At 35.3% G+C, this 21,956-nt stretch overlaps 1 protein-coding gene across 1 annotated transcript in view; it reads left to right on the top strand.

Annotated features, from left to right (window-relative positions):
* Window positions 1–21,956, top strand: part of ADAMTS20 (ADAM metallopeptidase with thrombospondin type 1 motif 20) — a 189,468-nt gene that overhangs the window by 99,321 nt on the left and 68,191 nt on the right. Inside the window, exons 19-28 of the mRNA XM_059404802.1 lie at window positions 727–853; window positions 2,392–2,602; window positions 2,961–3,125; window positions 3,632–3,796; window positions 4,614–4,733; window positions 5,299–5,406; window positions 6,570–6,734; window positions 6,843–7,133; window positions 7,802–7,963; window positions 9,382–9,558. Coding sequence (XP_059260785.1) covers window positions 727–853; window positions 2,392–2,602; window positions 2,961–3,125; window positions 3,632–3,796; window positions 4,614–4,733; window positions 5,299–5,406; window positions 6,570–6,734; window positions 6,843–7,133; window positions 7,802–7,963; window positions 9,382–9,558 — 1,691 coding nt within the window. The remainder of the gene's footprint in view (window positions 1–726; window positions 854–2,391; window positions 2,603–2,960; window positions 3,126–3,631; window positions 3,797–4,613; window positions 4,734–5,298; window positions 5,407–6,569; window positions 6,735–6,842; window positions 7,134–7,801; window positions 7,964–9,381; window positions 9,559–21,956) is intronic.

Raw genomic sequence — 21,956 nt, 5'->3', positions numbered from 1 at the left:
TGAGGAGTACAGAAGTTTTTAGTGGCTTTTAGGGCTTCTGCTTAGATACGGAAAGAGGCACACCCTTTTGCAGTTGGTTGGCATAAGCCCAAAGTCAAAGAACAGGGAAGTATATTCCCTTCAGGGGAAGTTATAGTAACATTGTAGCAAATGGAGAGAGGCACTCCTATTATGGGGAAAAGGGAAGCAAATAACAAAGAACTAATAATGTACTACACAGCATCAGTGCCAACCCTGACCACTCAGTTCTCCACTAAAGACTCCAGGTAGCTCTCATGAATTTCTTTCTATTCACTCTCTGGCCTGCCCTCCCTAAGTCTCTTTACTAAGCAGACTCCTCAGTCTTTCAGGATGCCTCTTGCTTATTCCAGACAGTCATTCCTGACTAAATGAATATGCTAGTAGTATCCTGTATCCTGTGTTGGAATGTTTTTACTTTCTTAGCTGAATCCTTTAGGCTATTAGCAGAATTAAGTAATTCTAGAACATCTACTTAAAGAAACTTCCTTTTTTTTTTTTAATTTTTTATTTTTTTATAAACATGTATTTTTATCCCCAGAGGTACAGGTCTGTGAATCAGCACTCACCAAAGCACATATCCTCCCCAATGTCCATAACCCCACCCCCCCTTCTCCCAACCCCCCTCCCCCCAGCAACTCTCAGTTTGTTTTGTAAGATTAAGAGTCACTTATGGTTTGTCTCCCTTTTCATTTGACTTTGGCCAAGGTCTTCACAGAAGAAAAATTACCTGCATTCGGAAGAGTGATCACATGGTAGTGTCTGATCAAAGATGTGACCACCTACCACTTCCATTGTTTGTGACTGAAAAGTGCAATACAGACTGTGAACTAAGGTAAAAGAAAAATGTATCATGTAACCAGTGTAAGTATAATGTAACCAGGTCAAAATCAGTAAGTGAGATAAGATGTAAAGTATCTAGTCCAATCCCTGCTCAGATTGGACATGTAATTAATGTCTGTCCTGTGTCCCTGCCAGTATAAAATTTCAGGCTCACTAATTTATTGTGAAACTTGGCAACTGACTTGAAATTTTTTTATAGTATTTAATGAATACCAGTATATAGGCCTCAAAATTTTGTGTAAGAAATGGAAACAAATCTAAAATATACGGGTAAACTCTAATCTTAAAATCCATAGTTTAAAGATCTGAAACAGTAAATTTTGTAGAATAATTGTGTAATTCCCTTGAACTTATAAACCAATAAATTTTTGAAGTTTGAGGATTAACAAATTAGTAAATTGGTTTCTCAATCTTATCCATATTTTGTCCATTACATTAAGAAGCATCCTAGATTCTGGAGCAGGGAACTATCACTTTTAAATTTCCTGTCTTTTGGTGGGGGTTGTGTGTGTGGTTGGCAGGAATTGGTCATAAAGCAAAGCTAAGAACAACCCTCTCCAGCGAGTGATCATTAACATTCAGGGATGGCCAGAACCTCTCATTCAGCAGGGAAGATCATTTTTATATTTTTATGTTGTTGTTTGAAGGCATAGTGAAAGAGCTGCTTGAAAAAGTCACATCCATTTATTGCTGTGGAGTGAAGCACAGTAAAATCCTCCAGATGCTGTTGGGAATTGAAATTGAAACAAACTTTGAATTCTATGCTCTGTTAAACTGTTGCACTCGTGTTGTCTGATAGATTGCTACACTACATTGGTATAATTTGGCTAAATCTAGCAGATTTTTACTTGCAGGAAAAAAAGTTTTCTCTGAAAAAATGTCTAAAAATAGATTACAAGTGATATGCTTTACAAAAACCTAGTTTGCCAACTTTTAAAACTTGGTCTTATTGATACAGTCAGATTCCCAGATATTTCCTGATCATGAAATACTTTAGTGTGGTTGTATAGAGAGAGACACTACCTGATTGTGATTCAGATATATCCAGTTTTAAATCTGCTGTTGAGTACTTAAGTAATCTTGATCTAAACCAGTTGTTTTTAAAGGCTTTTGGGAAAGCTTGGGGTTCCTTGGATACCTCCAAAAGCACCACCAGATGCCAGAGTGAAGTCGTGAGGTACAGTGCTGCCTTCCCATCTCTGGCTTAAACCAGACCACCTCCATTTTTATATATTTGGAGAATAAGTTGAATTTCATTTTGGGGGGAAAATGATTTCTAACAGAAGTCAAGCATTTATATCATGCGGACACACAGCTCTGGGCATCATTTTCTCATCTGTAAAAATGAAAGTTTGGGCTTCTGTCAGAATTTTTTATCTGATGATACATCAAGTATTTTCAAGTGGCTTGTCAATGAATTCTAACAGAATTTTCAAAATTGAATCATATGTATGAATTTCTCTGAATCCTTTTTTTTTTTTTAATCGCATGAGTTGGTATCCCTAAGTGTAATGACATCTTTTTTTCTAGGTGGCACATCATTGGCAAAAGTGAATGTTCATCCCATTGTGGTCAAGGCTATAGGTCCTTGGATGTCCACTGCATGCGGTATTCCATTCATAAAGGACAGACTGTTCCAGTAGATGATCGCTATTGTGGTGACCAACTTAAACCTGCCACACGAGAGTCCTGCCACGGTGACTGTGTCTTAACAAGGTGGCATTATTCAGAATGGTCCCAGGTACAGATAACCAGTATTGATTGCTTAAGGAAAGTGGCCCCCCCCCCCCCCCCCCCCCCCCCGCGCCTGGGTGGCTCAGTGGGTTAAAGCCTCTGCCTTTGGCTCAGGTCATGATCCCAGGGTCCTGGGATTGAGCCCCACATCGGGCTCTCTGCTAAGCAGGGAGCCTGCTTCCTCCTCTCTCTGACTGCCTCTCTGCCTACTTGTAATCTCTGTCAAATAAATAAATAAAATCTTAAAAAAAAGTTGCCCCCCCCTTTTTGTTAAATAATTGTTACTCTAAAGTATATTCTTGTTAAAATCTTTTTTTTTTTTTTTTTTCATTTGTCACCACTGGTTTTTGTTTTCATCATTTCAGTGTTCCAGGAGTTGTGGAGGAGGGGAACGGTCTCGAGAATCTTACTGTATAAATAACTTTGGCCACCGTCTTGCTAACAGAGAATGCCAAGAGCTTCCACGGGTGACAACTGAGAATTGCAATGAATTTTCCTGTCCCAGTTGGGCTACTAGTGAGTGGAGTGAGGTAACATTGAACAGATGAGGCTAAGAACTATTACAGTGTTTCATAGGAAAGCTTTGCAACTTAAAACTTTAAAGAAGTCTAAAGGAATTTGTTCTTGCTTTGTAAAATAACTGTATTATCAAGGCAATAACAAATTAATGGTTTGTTCTTCAATTGTTTATGCTGTCTGGCTAACAATAACATTGATTGGTGGTTAATCACTAACCATTTTCATAAAGTCCCCGTGTCCACAGTAGCCTGTGATACATACTTAAGGTTAGTTTTGTACCTTTGTTTCTAGGACAAATGGATGCTGCACTGGGATTTGGGCAGCAAATTGGGGGTGGCTGATTTTACCTGGTGAATATCTCTGAAGGACTGAAGGGAAAATGCTGTTAGGAATGGTCTTCCATTTCATGGGCATTTTAATGTGTGACTTGGTTACTGTGTCTTTTTTTAGGCATTTATATTGACTAAGATTGAATATTGACTAAGATTGAAAATAATGATCAGCTGTGTTCTTTCAGTGTCTTGTTACATGTGGAAAAGGAACAAAACAGCGGCAAGTGTGGTGTCAGCTGAACGAAGACCACTTGAGTCATGGTCTCTGTAATCCCAGTACCAAACCTGAGTCTCTGAGACCGTGTGAGCTTCATGCATGTGCTTCCTGGCAAGTAGGACCGTGGGGTTCTGTGAGTATATGAGAATGGTTTTCCTGATTTAATTCATCTCTATCGAGTAGCACCAGAATTGCAGTGTGTTCGCTTTCTTAATGGAGCCAGCTAAATTTGGGTTGGTTTTTTGCGGGGGCGTGGGGGGAGTTCTGGAAATGTAAACTCTGATCTGTGAAATTTTACCAGTGCAGCTAATTTTGCTGGGGTAAATAGTTCAACTTTGCTTTTGAACTCACGTGTTAACCAAAATGCTGCATATTTATTTTTCAGCTTCGTTTAAGCTATAAATGTTTTCATGGTCTTTGTCTAAATAAGCGTTATTGCATGTAGAGTCGGCATTGTTTAGAAGTTTCACCAACCAGGCAGCTAGGAATTTGTAGGATGAGCAGTGATCAGGCTGGAGGAAGGCGGACAGCAGGTTAACCCATGGATGTTGCCGCTGTGGATGGGAAACCTTGTCCCATCTTCCATTTAACTTTATGCTCTTCCTTCTTCCTCTCTTTGAAACGTACTTAGCATGTTTAAAGACCTACATACACCAGGTAGATTTTGAAAAGTATTTAGTCCCTCTAAATGATGTTAGCTCCCTAAATATGAAGACTCAAGTCACATTTTTACATAACTTCTTAAAGTTATGACAACTTTTATCCATTTTAACTTCGGTATTATCTGTCTACATCGGAACAAATGTATATTGATTCCATTTGCTAATTTTGCATGGAATCCAATGTAAAGAACTAATAAAAAGGTCTGAAAGTATATTAACTGTATTTAGAAAATTAGGCTGATACAATTTTTGGATAACGGTGTTCGATACATGCCTATACCCTTGCAGTGCACGGCCACGTGTGGACGTGGGTATCAGATGCGTGCTGTTAAATGTGTCAGTGAGCTCCTCAGTGCTGTGTTAGATGACAGAGTGTGCCGTGGGGCCAGCCGCCCAAGTGACAGACAGGTAAGGGACTTTTCCTGATAGATTAGGAACAAAAAGATTTGTTACGGGAGGATCAGTGTATTGAACTTATTTCATACATATTTCTCCATGTTTGTGCATGTGTATGTTGGAGAATTTACCTCTTTTAAAATGTTGCCAGCTTCACAGCTCTGTTAATTTGTTTAGTCCTGCCACTGAATCACTCATTGAACTTTGTGGTTTTCATTCTTTGCACTGCAGAAGGATCGTATCTGTTGTGACTATGGTGTGATGAACTTTCTGAGGGTAGTATTCTAGAGGACCCCTAGGATTTTTCAGCTTAGTGGTACTTTTGAAGGACTATGGCACTGTTTCTTTTCAATCATCAGATAGAATGATCCAGACCTTAGGATTCAGATCTGTACTCTCCATTTGTAGCCCTTGACAGTACCTTATACTTCTGAAAAATTAAAATGCTTACCTGACTAATTTGTAATTATGCAGTTCTTCTTGAATTAGCCATGTGGAAGAAATGAAGTATAGAATTTAATATAAATCAGCGTGATGAATTCATTGATGTTTTGAGATGCATTTTTCTTTTGAACAGGACTGTATGGTCATACCCTGCCCTGTTATCCCTAAAATTGGGGCTACCTCATTGCCAGCTGTTCCCATAGGAAAAATTGCCCAGTGGCGACATGGTTCCTGGACCCCAGTAAGTGAATTCCTTTAAGAAGTACAGTGTTTGAAGATGGGATTGAGGGGGAGACAAACCATAAGTGACTCTTAATCTCACAAAACAAACTGAGGGTTGCTGGGGGGAGGGGGGTTGGAAGAAAGGGGGTGGGGTTATGGACATTGGGGAGGGTATGTGCTTTGGTGAGTGCTGTGAAGTGTGTAAACCTGGCGATTTACAGACCTGTACCCCTGGGGATAAAAATATATGTTTATAAAAAATAAAAAATTAAAAAGAAAAAAAAGAAGGACAGTGTTTGGGGGTGCCTGGGTGGCTCAGTTGGTTAGGTGTCTGACTTCAGCTCAGGTCATGATCTAGGGGTACTGGGATTGAGCCCTGCATCAGGCTCCCAACTCAATGGGGGGTGTGCTTGGCCCTCGTCATCTCCCTCTGCCCATACCCACCCTAGTGCCCTCTCGCCCCCAAAAAGATAAATAAAATCTTTAAAAAAAAAAAAACAAACAAACTACAGTGTTTGTATTATGGAGGTTTTTACATATCAACAAAATGATTGCTTCAGGTTAGCCAAATTAATGTTATGCATTCATTCCCACGTAGCTTAACAGAGAAGTGGTATAAGGTTCAGAAATAGGTAATTTAATGGCTAAATGCTGCTCTATCCTGCACTTACCCAGAGCTTTTTGTCTCTGGGCAAGAAATTGATGTTTTCTAGGTCTGTTTTCTCATCTACAAAATGCGGGTAATAATATTTATATCAGAAGTGGTTATACAGAGTAGATGTGAAGTTGGGCTTTTATCAGCTTTTAATTTGGGGTATATGCTTTGCTTTGTCTTATATAGAAGCTATATTAGTAAGCTTCAGATATTCTCTGAATATTTTAATTATGGGACTCTATTAGATGTTTACAGTTATTTAAAATAAGATTGTCTCACAAAGTGTTTCCTGAATCTTTTTAGCAAATAATAATTAGTACTCCATGAATTGAGTAGTATCTTATTCTCATGGCATATATAGGATCTGAACTGAGTGGGGCATTCGTTGCTCTGTCTTTATTTGACTCAGAAGTGAAACCAAGCGATAGGATTTATTTATTTATTTATTTTTAAAGAGACTTCATGTTTTAGAAGAGAGAAGTCCCATATAAGACTTTGGTAAACTTTTTTTTTTTTTTTTTTTTAAGTGCTCTGTGTCTTGTGGACAAGGCAACCAAGCGCGCTACGTAAGCTGTCGCGATGCTTATGATGCAATAGCAGACGAATCCCATTGTGCCCATTTACCCCGACCTGCTGAAGTATCTGTTTGTTTTAACCCTTGTGGGGAGTGGCAAACTGGGAATTGGTCACCTGTAAGTATTTTTATGAGAAAAAAAAAATGAACAAGTTGAAATGTCATTGATATTTAGTATCATAATGTAACTTATTACATTATAAATGTTGGCTAAATTTGTGATCAGTGTTCAGCTTCCTGTGGCCATGGGAAAACAACGCGACAAGTTTTATGCATCAGCTACCATCAGCCAATTAATGAGAATTACTGTGACCCAGCAGTTCGCCCTTTGATAGAACAAGAATGTAACCTGGCAGCCTGCCCACCCATGTACAGTCACTTCCCAAGCTCCTCAGAGCAGCCGAGTCATTTTCCAGGCAGAAATTTTCCATTGACTCACAAACCAGAAGATCATCAAAATCAGGGGGTCCATCCGTCAATCAGAGGAAACCAGTGGAGAACAGGACCGTGGGGATCAGTAAGTTGTCTTTATTGAGTTATATTAATTCTGTGATTTTGTTCGATTATAGCCTTTTAACAGATACCAAATACTTTTAATGCTAAATTTATCTGAAGATCAATAGTTTCAGTCTTAAAAGGATTAAGTGATTTTTGATGCAGATGACAAGTCCCCAGAATTCTTATTGAAGTATACACTAATGTGATATTATGATTACAGAGGAATGCACTTTAAAACAATCTGGTTAGAGCCCATTATAATCAAAACAGAAGAATTTTTTAAGAGGTTAAGACTGCAAATGTTTATTAAAAAACAAACCTAGAAATTACTATAATAGTGCAGTAAGTGGGTGTAAAACCATGAAACTACAAAAGTTACAAGTGTAGCTCTTACTTTAGATAAAAGTTGAGACAAAGAAAAACAATATCAAAGTTAAGACTTCATTTTTTTTTATTCTTTTCTGCTTAACCCTTAGGACAGGGCTGCATTGGCCCTTGCAGACTTTACTATTCCACCATTCATCAGCAAATTCTAATACACTAATGTTTTGGGCAGATTCTTCTCAATTCAGATTATTCCAGTGAGGGGAGTGTTAAAAGGGGGAGCTTGAATCTGAGTCCAGACCCTGATGTTCTCTATGTAATTTCATGACGCGGCACCCAGAGTCTGTGTTCTATCCTTGGCAGTGCTCCAGCAGCTGTGGTGGAGGTCTTCAGCACCGGGTTGTGGTCTGTCAGGATGAAAATGGACAGAGTGCCCATTACTGTGATACAGCTTCCAGGCCCCCAGAGACCCGGCACTGCGACTCTGGTCCTTGTCCACGGTGGAACTACGGAAGCTGGGGAGAAGTAAGTCATCATGCTTTCTAAACTTGGGGCAATGGTGAATTTCTGAAGACAAAGTTAAGTACTTCACACTGTTCCTTGGGATAACCTTACTTCACGATACTACACAGAAATGTTTTATTTTCAGGAAATTCTTGTTCTTTTAATAGACCGTCATGGTATAAATCACTCCTACATAATAGGAAATACTCCAGATTTTTTAACAGAATCTAATATGCTAGCCAGTATGTCTATGGACCGCTAATGCCTCTCTTAAAATTAGTCTATTCTTTCCTTAGAAGATTTGGTGGATATAAAGATAGAAAATTAGATTAATATATAACCATCCTCATATCCTATTACAGAGCCACTCGTGGTAAATTTTCTAAGCAGAGAGTTCTCAATTGGCATTCTTCTAGACTCTGGGGATTTGAAGATCATTTTTTTTTTTTTAAAGATTTTATTTATTTATTTGAGAGAGAGAGAGGTCACAGGTAGGCCAAGAGGCAGGCAGAGAGAGAGGGGGAAACAGGCTCCCCACTGAGCAGAGAGCCTGATGCGGGCCTCGATCCCAGACCTTGAGATCATGACCTGAGCTGAAGGCAGAGGCTTAACCCACTGAGCCACCCAGGCGCCCTGAAGATCATTTTTAAAGTAGTTCTCATGAATATTAATTCCACCTGTATTATGCGTGAGAAAGAATAAGAGATTTATATTGGCTTTACAGGGACAAAATAAACCAACTACTTTAGTCAAATATTTTTGTTTAATGATTTTTAGAATATATTTTCTCACAGAGCATTTGGAAATCATTGTGTAAAGATATACTTCTGACCAAGTACTAATGAATACCAAGTACATTTAAAAAGTGTTCTTTGACAGTTTCTAAAATGAAAATGACATTTTTAATCCTGAGCTTATTAGGCATGCTCATTGTAAAAATTGAAATGATAGGAAAAATTATGATAAGATAAGAACTTTCAACCTTTGATACATTTCCTTCCAGACTTCGGTCTTGTATGGATTCCACAAATAGATTCATATTACAAAGGCTGCTTTGCCACATGCTGCTTTCATGTAATACACACTGAACATCTTTCCCTGTTTATAAATTTGGGTTTAACTTACTAGCTTTCGTGGTTACCCAGTAATCTATTGATAGGCTATCCTAAATTATGTAGTTAATACTTATTACTTAAGCGAATCCGTTTTATTTGACTTGTCTATTTTGCAGATCCTTGATATCTTACTGAAACATACCAATCCTTAAAAATTTGTCTAGGTTTTTTGTTTTTGTTTTTTTGTTTGTTTTTTATAATAGAACTAAAGCTTTTTTTACCAGGAAGAAAATTCTAGCATTAATACATTATGTATTGAACATTGAATAAAGCAATATATTACTGTCTTTAAAACAACATAGTTTTGGATTTTCTTATTTTTAGTGTACACAAACGTGTGGAGGAGGAATAAAGTCGAGATTCGTAATATGTCAATTTCCCAATGGCCAAATGTCGCAAGAGCAAAACTGTGAAATCTTAAACAAGCCACCTAGTGTGGTACAATGTCATGTGCATGCTTGCCCTGATGAGGTGACATGGCATCGGGGACCATGGAAATCGGTACGATAGTATTATTATATTTTGTCTGATTTGTTTTGTTTTACTGTGCCTCCTTTAACTGCTTGTTTATAAATTGTGGTACATGCTATCTTCTGATGTTTTAAGCAGATTACTGGCCACCATGTCTTGTGGTATTAAAGTTGATAGTTTGGAAGAAGAATGCATTCAATTTCAAGTACTGTAATATAAATAATAGTTTTATATGTATTTATTTTTTATAAGGAATATTGAACCATAGCACTATTCTAATGGAAATATTTTCCTCCAGTACATCTTTGGCTTGTCCTCTAATTGTAAATGTTTGACTGTATGCATATGTATATAATGTTAACACTGTGCTTGTTACAATGGCAAATTAAGGCTGTGTCTTGTTTAAGTGTATAACTGTATGTGGCTTTTGTCTGTCAACGTCTAGTAACTGATCCTATAGCAAATAACATTCTTTAAAACTTTTTTTTTTTTTACCATTGTTAAACTTAGTATTTGTTTGGAAATGTGAAAATATTAAAAGATAGAGAAATTTAAAGTGAATTGTTTACAGTTTGTTACATACATCATGGAAAATATTTATATAGTAATTTATATGAATATTTCTTCACCGTGTGGAGTTACTTTGTTTTGGGGATGTTTTAATTTATTGTCTGGAGCCATAGACAAAATTCATAAGTATTGTTCATGACTGATTTATTTAGTATATTTCAAATATCCAGGCCTTGAAGAATAATTAATATATAAATATGTTGAAGTTAGCATTTTGGTCACTTTTGATATTTTAAATCCTAAACAACCAAGTACACTTTATCCAGGTGAAAAATGGATGTCTAGTTATAATTTACAAGGTTAAACAGTTCTTTATTTGGAAAATAGTTATAAGTCTGGCTTTAAAACCAACCCTGATGCCAGCATTTGGTTTGCTTTCCCGTCAAAGCTTTATATTGTGATTTAAACCTAAGTTTCAGACTCATGCTATTTGGTGAGTAAGTCAAGTTCTAGTTCAGGCTGAAATGATCTCTATAGTCAGTGTGACTAATATTAAAACAAAAGGAAATTATAACTTTATAGGAGGATCTTAAATTGTTGCATGGCTTTGTTAGAACTAACAAAAACATATTTAGCATAAAGCATTCACATATTTACTTAATAAAATATTGATCATGTATATCCTAGGCAGTGTGATACAGAAATTTAAAAAAAAAAGAATTACTTCTTACTCCCATGGAGTTTACAGTCTGATTGGAGAGATTTGAGTAGGAACTCAACTATAGAACGATAGATACCCTTTTTTGTTAGCCATCTTACACTGAAAATTCACTTTCTCTTTACTAGCTCTGTTACATTGTCTTGAATTTTTCTGGCTCTAGTTTGCAAGCCTAGTTCTTACTAAGGCTATGGATTGCTTTTTTTTGGAGTTTTGTCCCAATTAGGAAAGAAGCATCCTGACCAGTTAATTAGAGCATTAGATTGTAATGACATTTGTTTCTGAGCACAGCCAAGTTTATTTTTTTACTCATTCGTCACTTCATTAATTCACAAAGCATTAAGCATTTGTGCTAGGTACTGACATACCTAAAATTATTTCAATCATATTTTCTATTTCAGGGGTGAGCAGACTATGGCCCATGAACCAAATCTGGCCAATTGTCTATTTTTGTAAATAAGTTTCATTGGAACACAGTAATCACATTTTTAAAAGTATTTTCTATGGCTGCTTTTGGGTACAACAATTATTGCAATAGAGACTAGCCCTTAAAGCCTGAAATATTTACTATTTGGCCCTTTCGGGAAAAGTTTGCTGACCCCTGTTCTATTTAATAAACATCATGATGCTTTTTAAATCTAGGATAAGATGTACTTAAAGTTATAGACTCTTAGCATTACAAATATTCATTTGGGGTCAATTTTAGGTGTTTTTAATTAATATTTTAAAACACCTTACAATGTCTATTAACCTTCTCCAAATATTCACTAGGGTATTTAGACAGTTTTTTGTTTTTCAAGTTTTGAGATATACTTGGCATGTAACAATGTGTACGTTTAAGGTGTACAGTGTCACACAATGTTTATATATGGTATTGGAACATATCTAGTACTATATTTCGATATATTTGTGTCATGCTCTTTGTATGTAAATGATATTGTAAGTGAAAAAAAAAACCTGAGTGTTAAGTAAAGTTCTGTGCATAGATAACTTTTTCAACCTCACAAAAACCAATAACCAAGAAAATGACCACAGTTACAAAATAGTACATAGCAGTACACAATTCTTCATTGTTTACCCATGCCTGTTCCAAAAGGAGTTCATTGAATAATTCAGTCTTTGCACTCGTGAGGAACTATAATGTCTTTTTTTTTTTTTGTAAATTGAAGGTGAAATTTTAAAAATCACAATGTTTATATCAGAGTTTTTGCAAACTTATTTATTCACTTTTTATAGGTATAAAGTACATATATATTAAAGTGCCTGGATTTCTGTTACTATATAAAGAATTTTATTCCTTAAATTAGCCTTTTATATTAAAAGGGTTTAAGGGATCTGAAGTTTTGTTTTTGTTTTTGTTAAAACTAGATAGAACTTTTTACCTCTTTGTGTTGCTATATATTAGCCAAACTTCAGAATACCTCTTATTAACATATCAGATTAATGTTCTTTCAAGGGTAACTTTAATTTCAGCAGATCCTACTTACTAGGTTAGAAAATTACAAATGTGTGTATATATGTATACATATACATATATGAACAACATGACATCTCAAACATTTCATTTTAAAGCAGATTTATAAAGTGTTAAATCATTAAAATGTAGCTAGGAAGAAAGTTGTAAATATACATTTAAATTTTCTCCATCTTGCGGAAAATCTTGTAATAATTTATAAACATGATTAAGGAAATAAAACTTAACCTATGTCTGTTAATTTAATGACTGTATTTTTGTGATTAGTCAATGTGAAATGACTGTATTTTAACCCTTGTTTATTAATAACATGTATTGTGACTTTGTGCTTTGCATAATTCATATGTATGTTGTATTTTTACTACTTGGATCAATACCTAAAATGTTTTAAGTCTCTGGAAAGATCCTGTATTGTAATGAATGCCTCTTTTCTCTTGGTGCTATTTTTCTTAAATTAACTAACTATTAATTTCTTATTAAACATTTAATTGCTGAATAGTGTATGTTTTCATAATTTGAATATTTAAACATTATGTTTTAAATCCATTAGGAACATTGGTGATTAAAAGCATAAGATCTATTGTTCAGCTATCAGTTTTAAATACAAAATAGAAAAATTTGTATTTTATAAACAGTAAAAATTTATGATGTAAACTTATTTATTGGTAAGGTAAAACCTCATGACCAAGATAGTCTTTAAAAGGTGAGTAAAAGTTTTATTTTTCTCTTGTCTCATATATACTATGGAACATTGCATATGTAATCAAACTGTTCTAGCAAACACTCTTTAAGTAAACTTATAATAATTTCTCCATTTTCCCATTAAGTCTCATTTAGCTGATTCGTTTTCCTACTTTTATGGTCTACCTAGAATGCAGTCATTTGTGGTCTGGGGTTAATGATGATCCCAGAGAACTAAAGAGCAAATTTTTTCTATTAAGGATTTTTTTCCCTCCATAAATGAGAAGATTTATTTTAAAAAATGAAAGTTTGATACTTGAATCTTCTAGATTCTAGTGCTTTCCCCCAAGTGTTTCTTTTTAAAATGTATTTATGTAGGCACTATACTAAATCTCTCATATGATGCAATGGACTGCAACAAACAGAAGCTCTTTTAGCAAAGAGCATGTGGTAGCAACATATACCCAGTAAATGCGTAGTTTGTCACCTTCACAGTTTTGTGTAACAAAAGAACACTGAAGGGCTGACCTCTGTGGTGGGAGCCTCCTTCCACTGTAGCTCTCACTGAGGATGAAATGCACTCAGGAAGAAACTTGATCCTGACTTTGTTGCTCCTACGACCAGGAGCAGCCCAGGGGAAAGGTCATGTGTAGGGAAATGTTTTCAAGAAACTGTCAGATCTTTGTGGAGTGTAGAACTCAGTGAAACTACTTATAGTCATAAATTTTCTTCAGTTTGGAAAAGTTATACATAACCATAGTGAAAGCTGGAAACCTATTCCTAGTTTATCATAGTTTCACACACCTTATTAGTAAGTATCAAACTCATGTTTCCATTGATTTGTTACTCTTTCTACAGTACAGTCATTGACTCTCCCAAAGGTGAGCCTTTCCTACATGTTAGGCATTGTGCCCTGGGACCTTAATAGGTTGTAATTATCCAAGAATTAGTAATGAGGATGGTACTTGACAACACAATAATTCTGCTGGTAGATTTTTCTAGAAGGGCCAAACTAGTAGAATCTATTCCATTATAACCTAGCAAGAAATGAGTGGTGTTCTCAGTCCCTGTGCTAGAATAGTTTTGTGCATAATTGCAGCATCTTCCTCCTTTGTGTAGGTGGATTTCATGTCTCACTGAAAAGAATGTGGACCAAGATATATGATGGAATGAAAATAATTTTGGAGATACAAATGGGCCTTGGAGGTTTGAAATGTAAAACCTAGGAAAAATTAAATATATAATATACAGATGATATCCTAAAAGAGACTTGTGAGTGTGTTATATTGAATGAAGTCAGAATGTCAAATCTAAAAAACTCAATGTGAAATGGTGCTATGCCATGTTTTTCTTTATACATCTATATTAAAATGGACATGTTTCTATGGTAATTCTCTTTTCCCAGATGTAATGCTTGAGAATGTTTAAGAATTTCAGGAAATAGATTTTTAGATGTTTTATAGCCACATATTCTCAAGTGTTCTACAGTATCTCTGTACTTCATGATGATCCTATTTATGTAGGATATATAGGCATTATTATTAGCTCATTTAGATACCCTAGTTTTTCTGTTACCTTTCAGCAGTCTGAGAAGACCATTTTAGTTCCTATATAACCACAGGAACAACAAAGACTTTGGCATTACTCTTGTTAAAGAGTCTCTCTGACACTTTCTAGATAGTTGATTTCTAATCCCTTGATCATAGATAACATTTCTCAGTAACATGTTTTGAGCATGTCACCTTTTTTATATTTAGACATTGCAAGCTAATATATGATTTATGAAACATATAAATGTGAATTAGAATAAGAAATATTTTTAATGAGTAATTTCTTACTGAACTGTGATAGTAATCTCATTTTTAAAAAGTGGTAGGATGGTGGGAACCAAGGAGGGCACTTGCTGTGATGAGCACTGGGTGAGGTGTGGAAGTGTTGAATCACTACAGTGTACACCTGAAACTAATAGTACACTTTAAATTAGACTAGAATTGAATTTTTTTAAACAAATGGGATGATGTTTCATTTGTTTTGAAAATCTTGGTTCAACACTGTCCTAGCAGTTTACAAATCTGGTTTATTCCAATTTGTCATTTCAGTAGCTTCCATAGCTAAAAAAATTACCACATGAAAATACATACCTCCATATAGAAAAGTTTATCATGGGATGTTCCTGTTGTAGGTTAGTAACTGATTTTTAAATCCAGTTACCAATTATGCAAAAAAAAAAAAATTTGAAACTTGTGTGACAAATTTCCATTTTCCCGTGATGTTCATTTCCTAAAAATTACTAGAATGAATTCTGTGTTTTCCTTTAGTGCTGTATAGTTGCCACACAATATTACATTAGTTTACGGTATACAACATAGTGATTCTAAAGCTCTCTACACTATGCTATGCTCTCCAGGAGTATAGTTATTATCTGTCACCATACAGTGCTATTTCAGTACTACTGACTGTTACCTACTCTGTACTTATCATTCCTGTGACTTACTCATTCCATAACTGGAAGCCTCTACCCACATCCCTTCACCCATTTTGCCTCTCCCCCCAACAGGTGACCACCAGTTTGTCCTCCATACTTATAAGTCTGTTTCTGTTAGTTCACTTTTAAGATTCCACGTATAAGTGAAACCATTATTAGTCCTTGACTTATTTTACTTAGCATGATACCCATCTGGTCCCTCCATGTTGTCACAAATGGCAAGATCTCATCCTTTTTATGACTGAGTAGTATTCCATTGTGTATATATACCACCTCTTCTATATCCATCTATCAGTGGACACTTAGGTTGCTTCTTTATATGGGTTATTGTAAATAATTCTGCAACAAAGATATAGGTACAAAAGGCCTTTCAAATTAGTGTTTTCATTTTGGGAGGAATAAATATTAGTAGTGGAATAACCAAGCCCCATGGTAGTTCTCTTTTTAATTTCTTGAGGCCCCCCAAACTGTTTTCCACAGTGGCTGCATCAGTTTTGCTACATCCCACCAGCAGTAGACGAGAGTTCCTTTTTCTCCATACACTTGCCAATACTTACTTCTTGTCTTTTTGATAAATGTAAGGTGGTCTTTTTATTCTTTTGAAAAATGATTACTATGACTAGTGCTAGTGAACATCTGTTCATATGCCTGTTGGTCTTCTGTGTGTCATCTTTGGAAAAATGTCTATTATGGTCCTCTGTCCATTTTTAATCAAATTATTTAGGTTTTTTTTTGGTGTTGTATAACTTTGTATATTTACATATATTTTAACAAATAGTGTTAAAGCTCAATGAGACTTTGAAAGATTTGGAAGCCATTTAAACAAAATTTTGCCTCAAAACTTTCAAAATACACATTTAAAAGTTTTGATAGTTGACATATTGTTTATGGTAACTAAATCACATAATACTAGAAACACTTCCAGAGTTTTAAAATGTTCTAAGAAAAAGTAGTTTCCAAAAATCATTGCTGTCCCATCCACTCTTAAGTGTCTCCTTTAAAGGAGAAATTACCGGTCTGTTTTTTAAAGTATTAGGTATTACACTCATAGAAAGAATCAAATTTGGAACAAGCCTCCTTTTTGTAATGGAAAAATGAACAATTCATCTTCATGAGCCCATTTGATCATTTGAACACAACCAGCAAAGCTGAGCCTGAAACTAAAAATATTTGTTGTGTAACTCGTTAGACTATTGAGTCTATACTTATGATCCATTTATCTTCCTAAGTGGGTATGTATGAATGGCAGTTGGTACACAAAGTGGGATGGGAAAGTCATGAGCTCGGTCAGGATACCATTAATGAGTATGTGTCAGGTTAGCATATAAACCTCTATGTTGAAGCTCATTTTAGATAAAATATAAACAAATTCTTTTAAGAAATGTTGTTGGTGCTCCACTGAATCACCTTGCCACCTCCGAGAAAGACTTTTGAAAGACGGTGACTTAGATCCTCATCGTTTCCTATGAGGTATAAAAGTTTAGTTCTCTAAAATGTCAAACAACAGTGGAGATTGGAATTAACTCATTGATTCTCATAGATACCATCTGCTTTCTGGTTATCAAGAGAACAAAGTTGAGAAAAGAGTGTTCTTAAAAGATGGTTCTTAAATTCCTGCACCAATTTATCTCAATCCTAAATCTAGTAGAATATGTTTAGGAAGGTATTTTATCACATCAGAGTGTAATATGACCATTGTAATAAGTCTCCTATATTATGATATACATATAGGTATGAGAATTAAATGAAATATTGCGAAGTTTTTGGTAAATCACATAAATTCTTTACACAGCTGAATTCTAAAGTGATCCTCTAAGACCATTCTGAACTTATGATTTTCCTGGATTTTTGATATTTTGCAATTGGGAAAACTCAGACTTTGGAAATAACTATGAAGGCAATGGTAGCCACTGAACTTCAAAAAAAAAAAATCGTTGGTCCATTCAAGATCATTAAGAGCCTATCTATGTCAGGCACTGGGCTAGGAATGGTAGAAAACTAAAGATAAGAATGACATATTGTCCTCCAAGGATTCACGGTTCAGGGGAAATTAAATATACACACAAGTAATGAGACAGAAACATGTCATGGAAAGCCCAAGAAAGTATACTTCAGTTGCCTGAACTTGAAAGGATTTATGGAGGAGGCTGCATGGGCCTTGGTGGATAGAACTTGAGTTGGGGTGGAAGACCATTTTGTAGCAAAACCAGAGGCTGGAAAAAGTGGTTCATTTTGATTAATAGATTGGTTTGTGAGAGACACCAGGTGGGCATAAGGTTAGAAATAAAACTTGGGCAGTCAGAGAAAGACAAATACCATATGATTTCACTCACCTGTGGAATTTAAGAAAACGAATGAACATGGGGGAAGTGGGGAGAAAGATGAAAATCAAGACACACTCTTAACTATAGGAAACAAACAGATGGTTACCAGAAGGGAGGTGGGTAGGGGATGGGTTAAATAGATGATGGGGATTAAGGAGGGCACTTTTGATGAGCACTGGGTGTTGTAAGTGTTGAATCACTAAATTCTGTATCTGAAATTAAAGTTACACTATATGTTAACTAAAATTTAAATAACTTGAAAAAGTTATGACAGGGTCATATCAAGGAGGATTAATAAGAATCATGCTTAAGAGTTTTTTAAAAATTTAAAAATTCTGAATATATATATTAACTATTAAATTTTTGAAGTGGGTGTTAAAGCTGAGTTTTAGGAAAATGATTAGGCAATTCTCATAAAGTATGAGCACACTGAAAATGACAGACTAGAGTTGGGGGGTCCAAAGGGGGCTCTTCTTAAGGGTAATGTTTTAGGGACCATTCAGTGATTCACATATTTCTAGTTACAACACAAATTATTGAGTAGAAGCAGCCAGGAGGGGTATTGATGGGACTGTTTTTGGTCAAGAGGTGAAATGGCATTTGGAGATGGAAGGAAAAGATATACAAGAGAACATCCTATCAAGAGCTTTATAGTCAAGAGAATAAAGTTGAGAAAAGTCATCATGGAAGATTTTGTTTCATTATGTTTGCACAATGAGTCCAAAAGTTAATCTGGAGTACTAGGATTACAAACTACAGTTTGATGGTGAATAAACTGATTTTACGCTAACTAGTCTCACATAAGGGAGCATAATCTTTATTTTACCAAGAGAAATGTGAATGTAGGCTTTCACTTACCAGAAGAATTTGGAGAAAGATCATAATTCCTAAGCCTGTGCAATATACGTATTAAGTTTATCCTGGATCTTGTGGTTAAGAGTAAATATTAAAGTAGAATGCCTAGGTTTGAGTTCATGGAAGGAACTTTGGCAAATTAATATTTCTAAGAATTTGTTTTCTTGAAATAAAAACAGTGACTACCTAAAGAGGACTTTTTTTTTTTTTTAGAGTTAAATGGAACAGTAGGTAAGGTGGTTAGCATTAGGGGCCATTATCTAGAAGCTCGATGTATTTTGCTTACTATCACTTATCCAATAATTCTCTTTCTTCAAGGAGCTAAAAACCCAAGTAGTATATAAGGCTGATAACACACTGAACAACTGGAAACAAGATCTACTCAAGCAAGTTATACTCTAGTATAAGAAAAATTAATTTGAACTGGACTTTTTTAAGTAAAATTTTTTGGAAATATGATATCCAGCAAAATAAGGTACAGTTCAGTGAATTTTCCAAAGTGAACACATCTGTGTAGTCAGCACCCAAACCAAGGCTATCAACACCCTAGAAATTCCCCCATGTACCCCATTATAGTCCTTATCCCCCTCCAAGGGTAATACCTATTCAGACATAAATATAGATGTTTGCCAGACTTTGAACTTTATATACATAGAACTTAGATAATTTGAGAGTCACAATATTACATCTGTGAGATTCGTGTTGTAACTGTAGTTTGTCACTGCAAATCTGGTGGGAACATACAATTATATGACTTATGAGTATGCAAATATGTTTTATATGATTCACCACTTGACAAACATTTGGTATTGTTCTAAATTTGAGACTTGAAAATAATGCTGTTAAGAATATTTCTCACGTGTTTTTTGCATGGAGATCTTGTCAATATGTAGAAAGAAGTTGAATCTTAGTGTATGCACAGGTTTGGGTTTCTTATCTGTTTTGTGAGGGTGGTTGAATGAGACTTCCAATTGTTTTACATCCTTGTCCATACTTGACATTATCAGGCTTTTGAATTTATAATCTTTGTGCATTTGTTAAACTTCGTAGATATTTACCTAGTAACTATTATGTGTTAGTGATATTTACAAAGCACTTTGTGGGACACCTGGGTGGCTCCGTTAAACATCTGCTCAGGTCATGATCCCAGAATCCTGGGATCAAGTCCCGAGTCCCACATCAGGCTCCCTGCTCAGCGGGGAGTCTGCCTCTCCTTCTGCCTGCCCTTCCCACTGCTTATGCACTCTTGTGCGCTCTCTTTCTCTCTCTGACAAATAAATAAATGAAGTCTTAAAGCACTTGGTATGGAGGAGAACAATAGGAATGGGTCAAGAGATAAGAAATATTACATATTTTCAAAAAAGATTTATATATATTGCAACTAGTAGATATGGAGGAGGAAACTTACATGCATATTACATATGAAGCAATAGCCCCAAGAGCCAATAACCTTCCCTTGAATATTCCACCAAGCCTCTTTGTACTTCCACTGTAGTAGCTGGACTTGCCTAGCATCCTGCCAGATCTGATTTGTTAATACTAGGCATGGTTATTTTTTTCTAATCCTTTTTACACTTCTCCTTCCTTATCTCTTCCCACAGTTGTGTAATGACTAATTCATGTAACACAACTCGTATTTCATAATATTCATAGTAGTTTTCCTTTCTAGTTTGAAACCTTACAGATACAACATAATTTTAAAATTAGAAAAGGAAGGATATAATTAATAAAAATTAAGGGTTGCAGTAGTCCCTGAAAAAGGGGGAGAAGGGTGCTATTGTGAGAGGGACATGGAAGATATTGGACATAATATCCCGTGTCCTGACTTGAAAGGCGGAGATTTTGTTTTATTGTTTTTAAAGCATGCATTTTATATATCTTACAGCTTGCTCTTCAATATACTGATAGATGGACTGCTATTGCTTGCTATCTGGAAAAGATTTTAATGACTGAGTATGAAAGAACCAAGTGTAAGCAAAAGCAATGAAAAAGCAAACAAACTAAACAATATTGAAGCAAATTGAAATTATTATTTTAGGGTAAATATTGATTTTAATTGGCTCTTAATATGAAGATTTGAAATATGCATACATTTATTAACAATAATTAGTAATTACATAATCTATATATGAAAAAAGCCTTTGAGAATTTATTTTTTTTAAGATTTTATTTATTTATTTGATAGACAGAGATCACAAGTAGGCAGAGGGGCAGGCAGAGAGAGAGGAGGGAAGCAGGTTCCCCACTGAGCAGAGAGCCCGATGCGGGGCTCGATCCCAGGACCCCAACACCATGATCTGAGCTGAAGGCAGAGGCTTAACCACTGAGCCACCCAGGTACCCCCCCCCTTTGAAAATTTAAATTAAAAATATCAGATAAAAATCTTTGAGTCACATGTAAGAACTATACAGAATCTAAACAGTTAGCCATATATAAATGCCTTTTGTTTTTTCAGATATAAATGTTTTTATTTTTTCCTTTTCAAATTTTTATTTCAATTCCAGTTAATATACAATGTAATATTCATTTCAGTTGTAGAATTCAGTGATTCATCACTTATAACACCAGTACTCATATCACAAGAAATGGAGATGATTGTCATAATTTATTTTTGAGACAAATTCATTTTAATGGGATCTTATTTAATAGCAACTACTATAAATTAGTTCTAAAATATAATTAATTATTTTATCAAACTGATTTCTGTGGAATGTAACTTTGGTATAGTCATTAAAATTGTCAGAAGTAGGCTTGTCCAAAGCAGAATCATTTCTCTTTCTAGCTTGTCATTTTTTTCAGGGTATAAATATATATTTATGGAAGTTTTTTTCATTATAATTAATTTTATCTATCATAAACCCAAATATAATATTTGATAGATAGAACCAGAAAGCATTTTCTATGATTAATAACATTCTATTTGGGATACCATTAAAAATAGTGTAAGAATTAAAATGTAGATTATGCTCTGTAAATGGTAATATACTATATTTTTAGAAGAATGGAAGAATAAAAAGTCAATTTATAGGGGTGCCTGGGTGGCTCAGTGGGTTAAGCCTCTGCCTTCAGCTCAGGTCATGATCTCAGGGTCCTGGGATGGAGTCCCGCATCGGGCTCTCTGCTCGGTGGGGAGCCTGCTTCCTCCTCTCTCTCTCTCTGCTTGCCTCTCTGCCTAATTGTGATCACTCTCTGCCAAATAAATAAAATCTTTTTTTTTAAAGTCAATTTATACTGCCACATTAATTTAAAAAAAAAAAAAAAAGACGCCCTATTCTGCCACCAACGAGAATCCCCATTCTTCCAACTGAGGGAAAGTTCTCTAGTGTGGATTCCTGGGCTTTTGGAGGACTTTCACACCTAGTGGTATGGAAATTAATCAGG

The sequence above is a fragment of the Mustela nigripes genome, chromosome 6, assembly GCF_022355385.1.
Source record: "Mustela nigripes isolate SB6536 chromosome 6, MUSNIG.SB6536, whole genome shotgun sequence".
Classification (NCBI taxonomy): Eukaryota; Metazoa; Chordata; class Mammalia; order Carnivora; family Mustelidae; genus Mustela; species Mustela nigripes.
The sequence above is the reverse complement of the archived record's forward strand: the minus strand, read 5'-3'. Positions and strand labels throughout refer to the sequence as shown.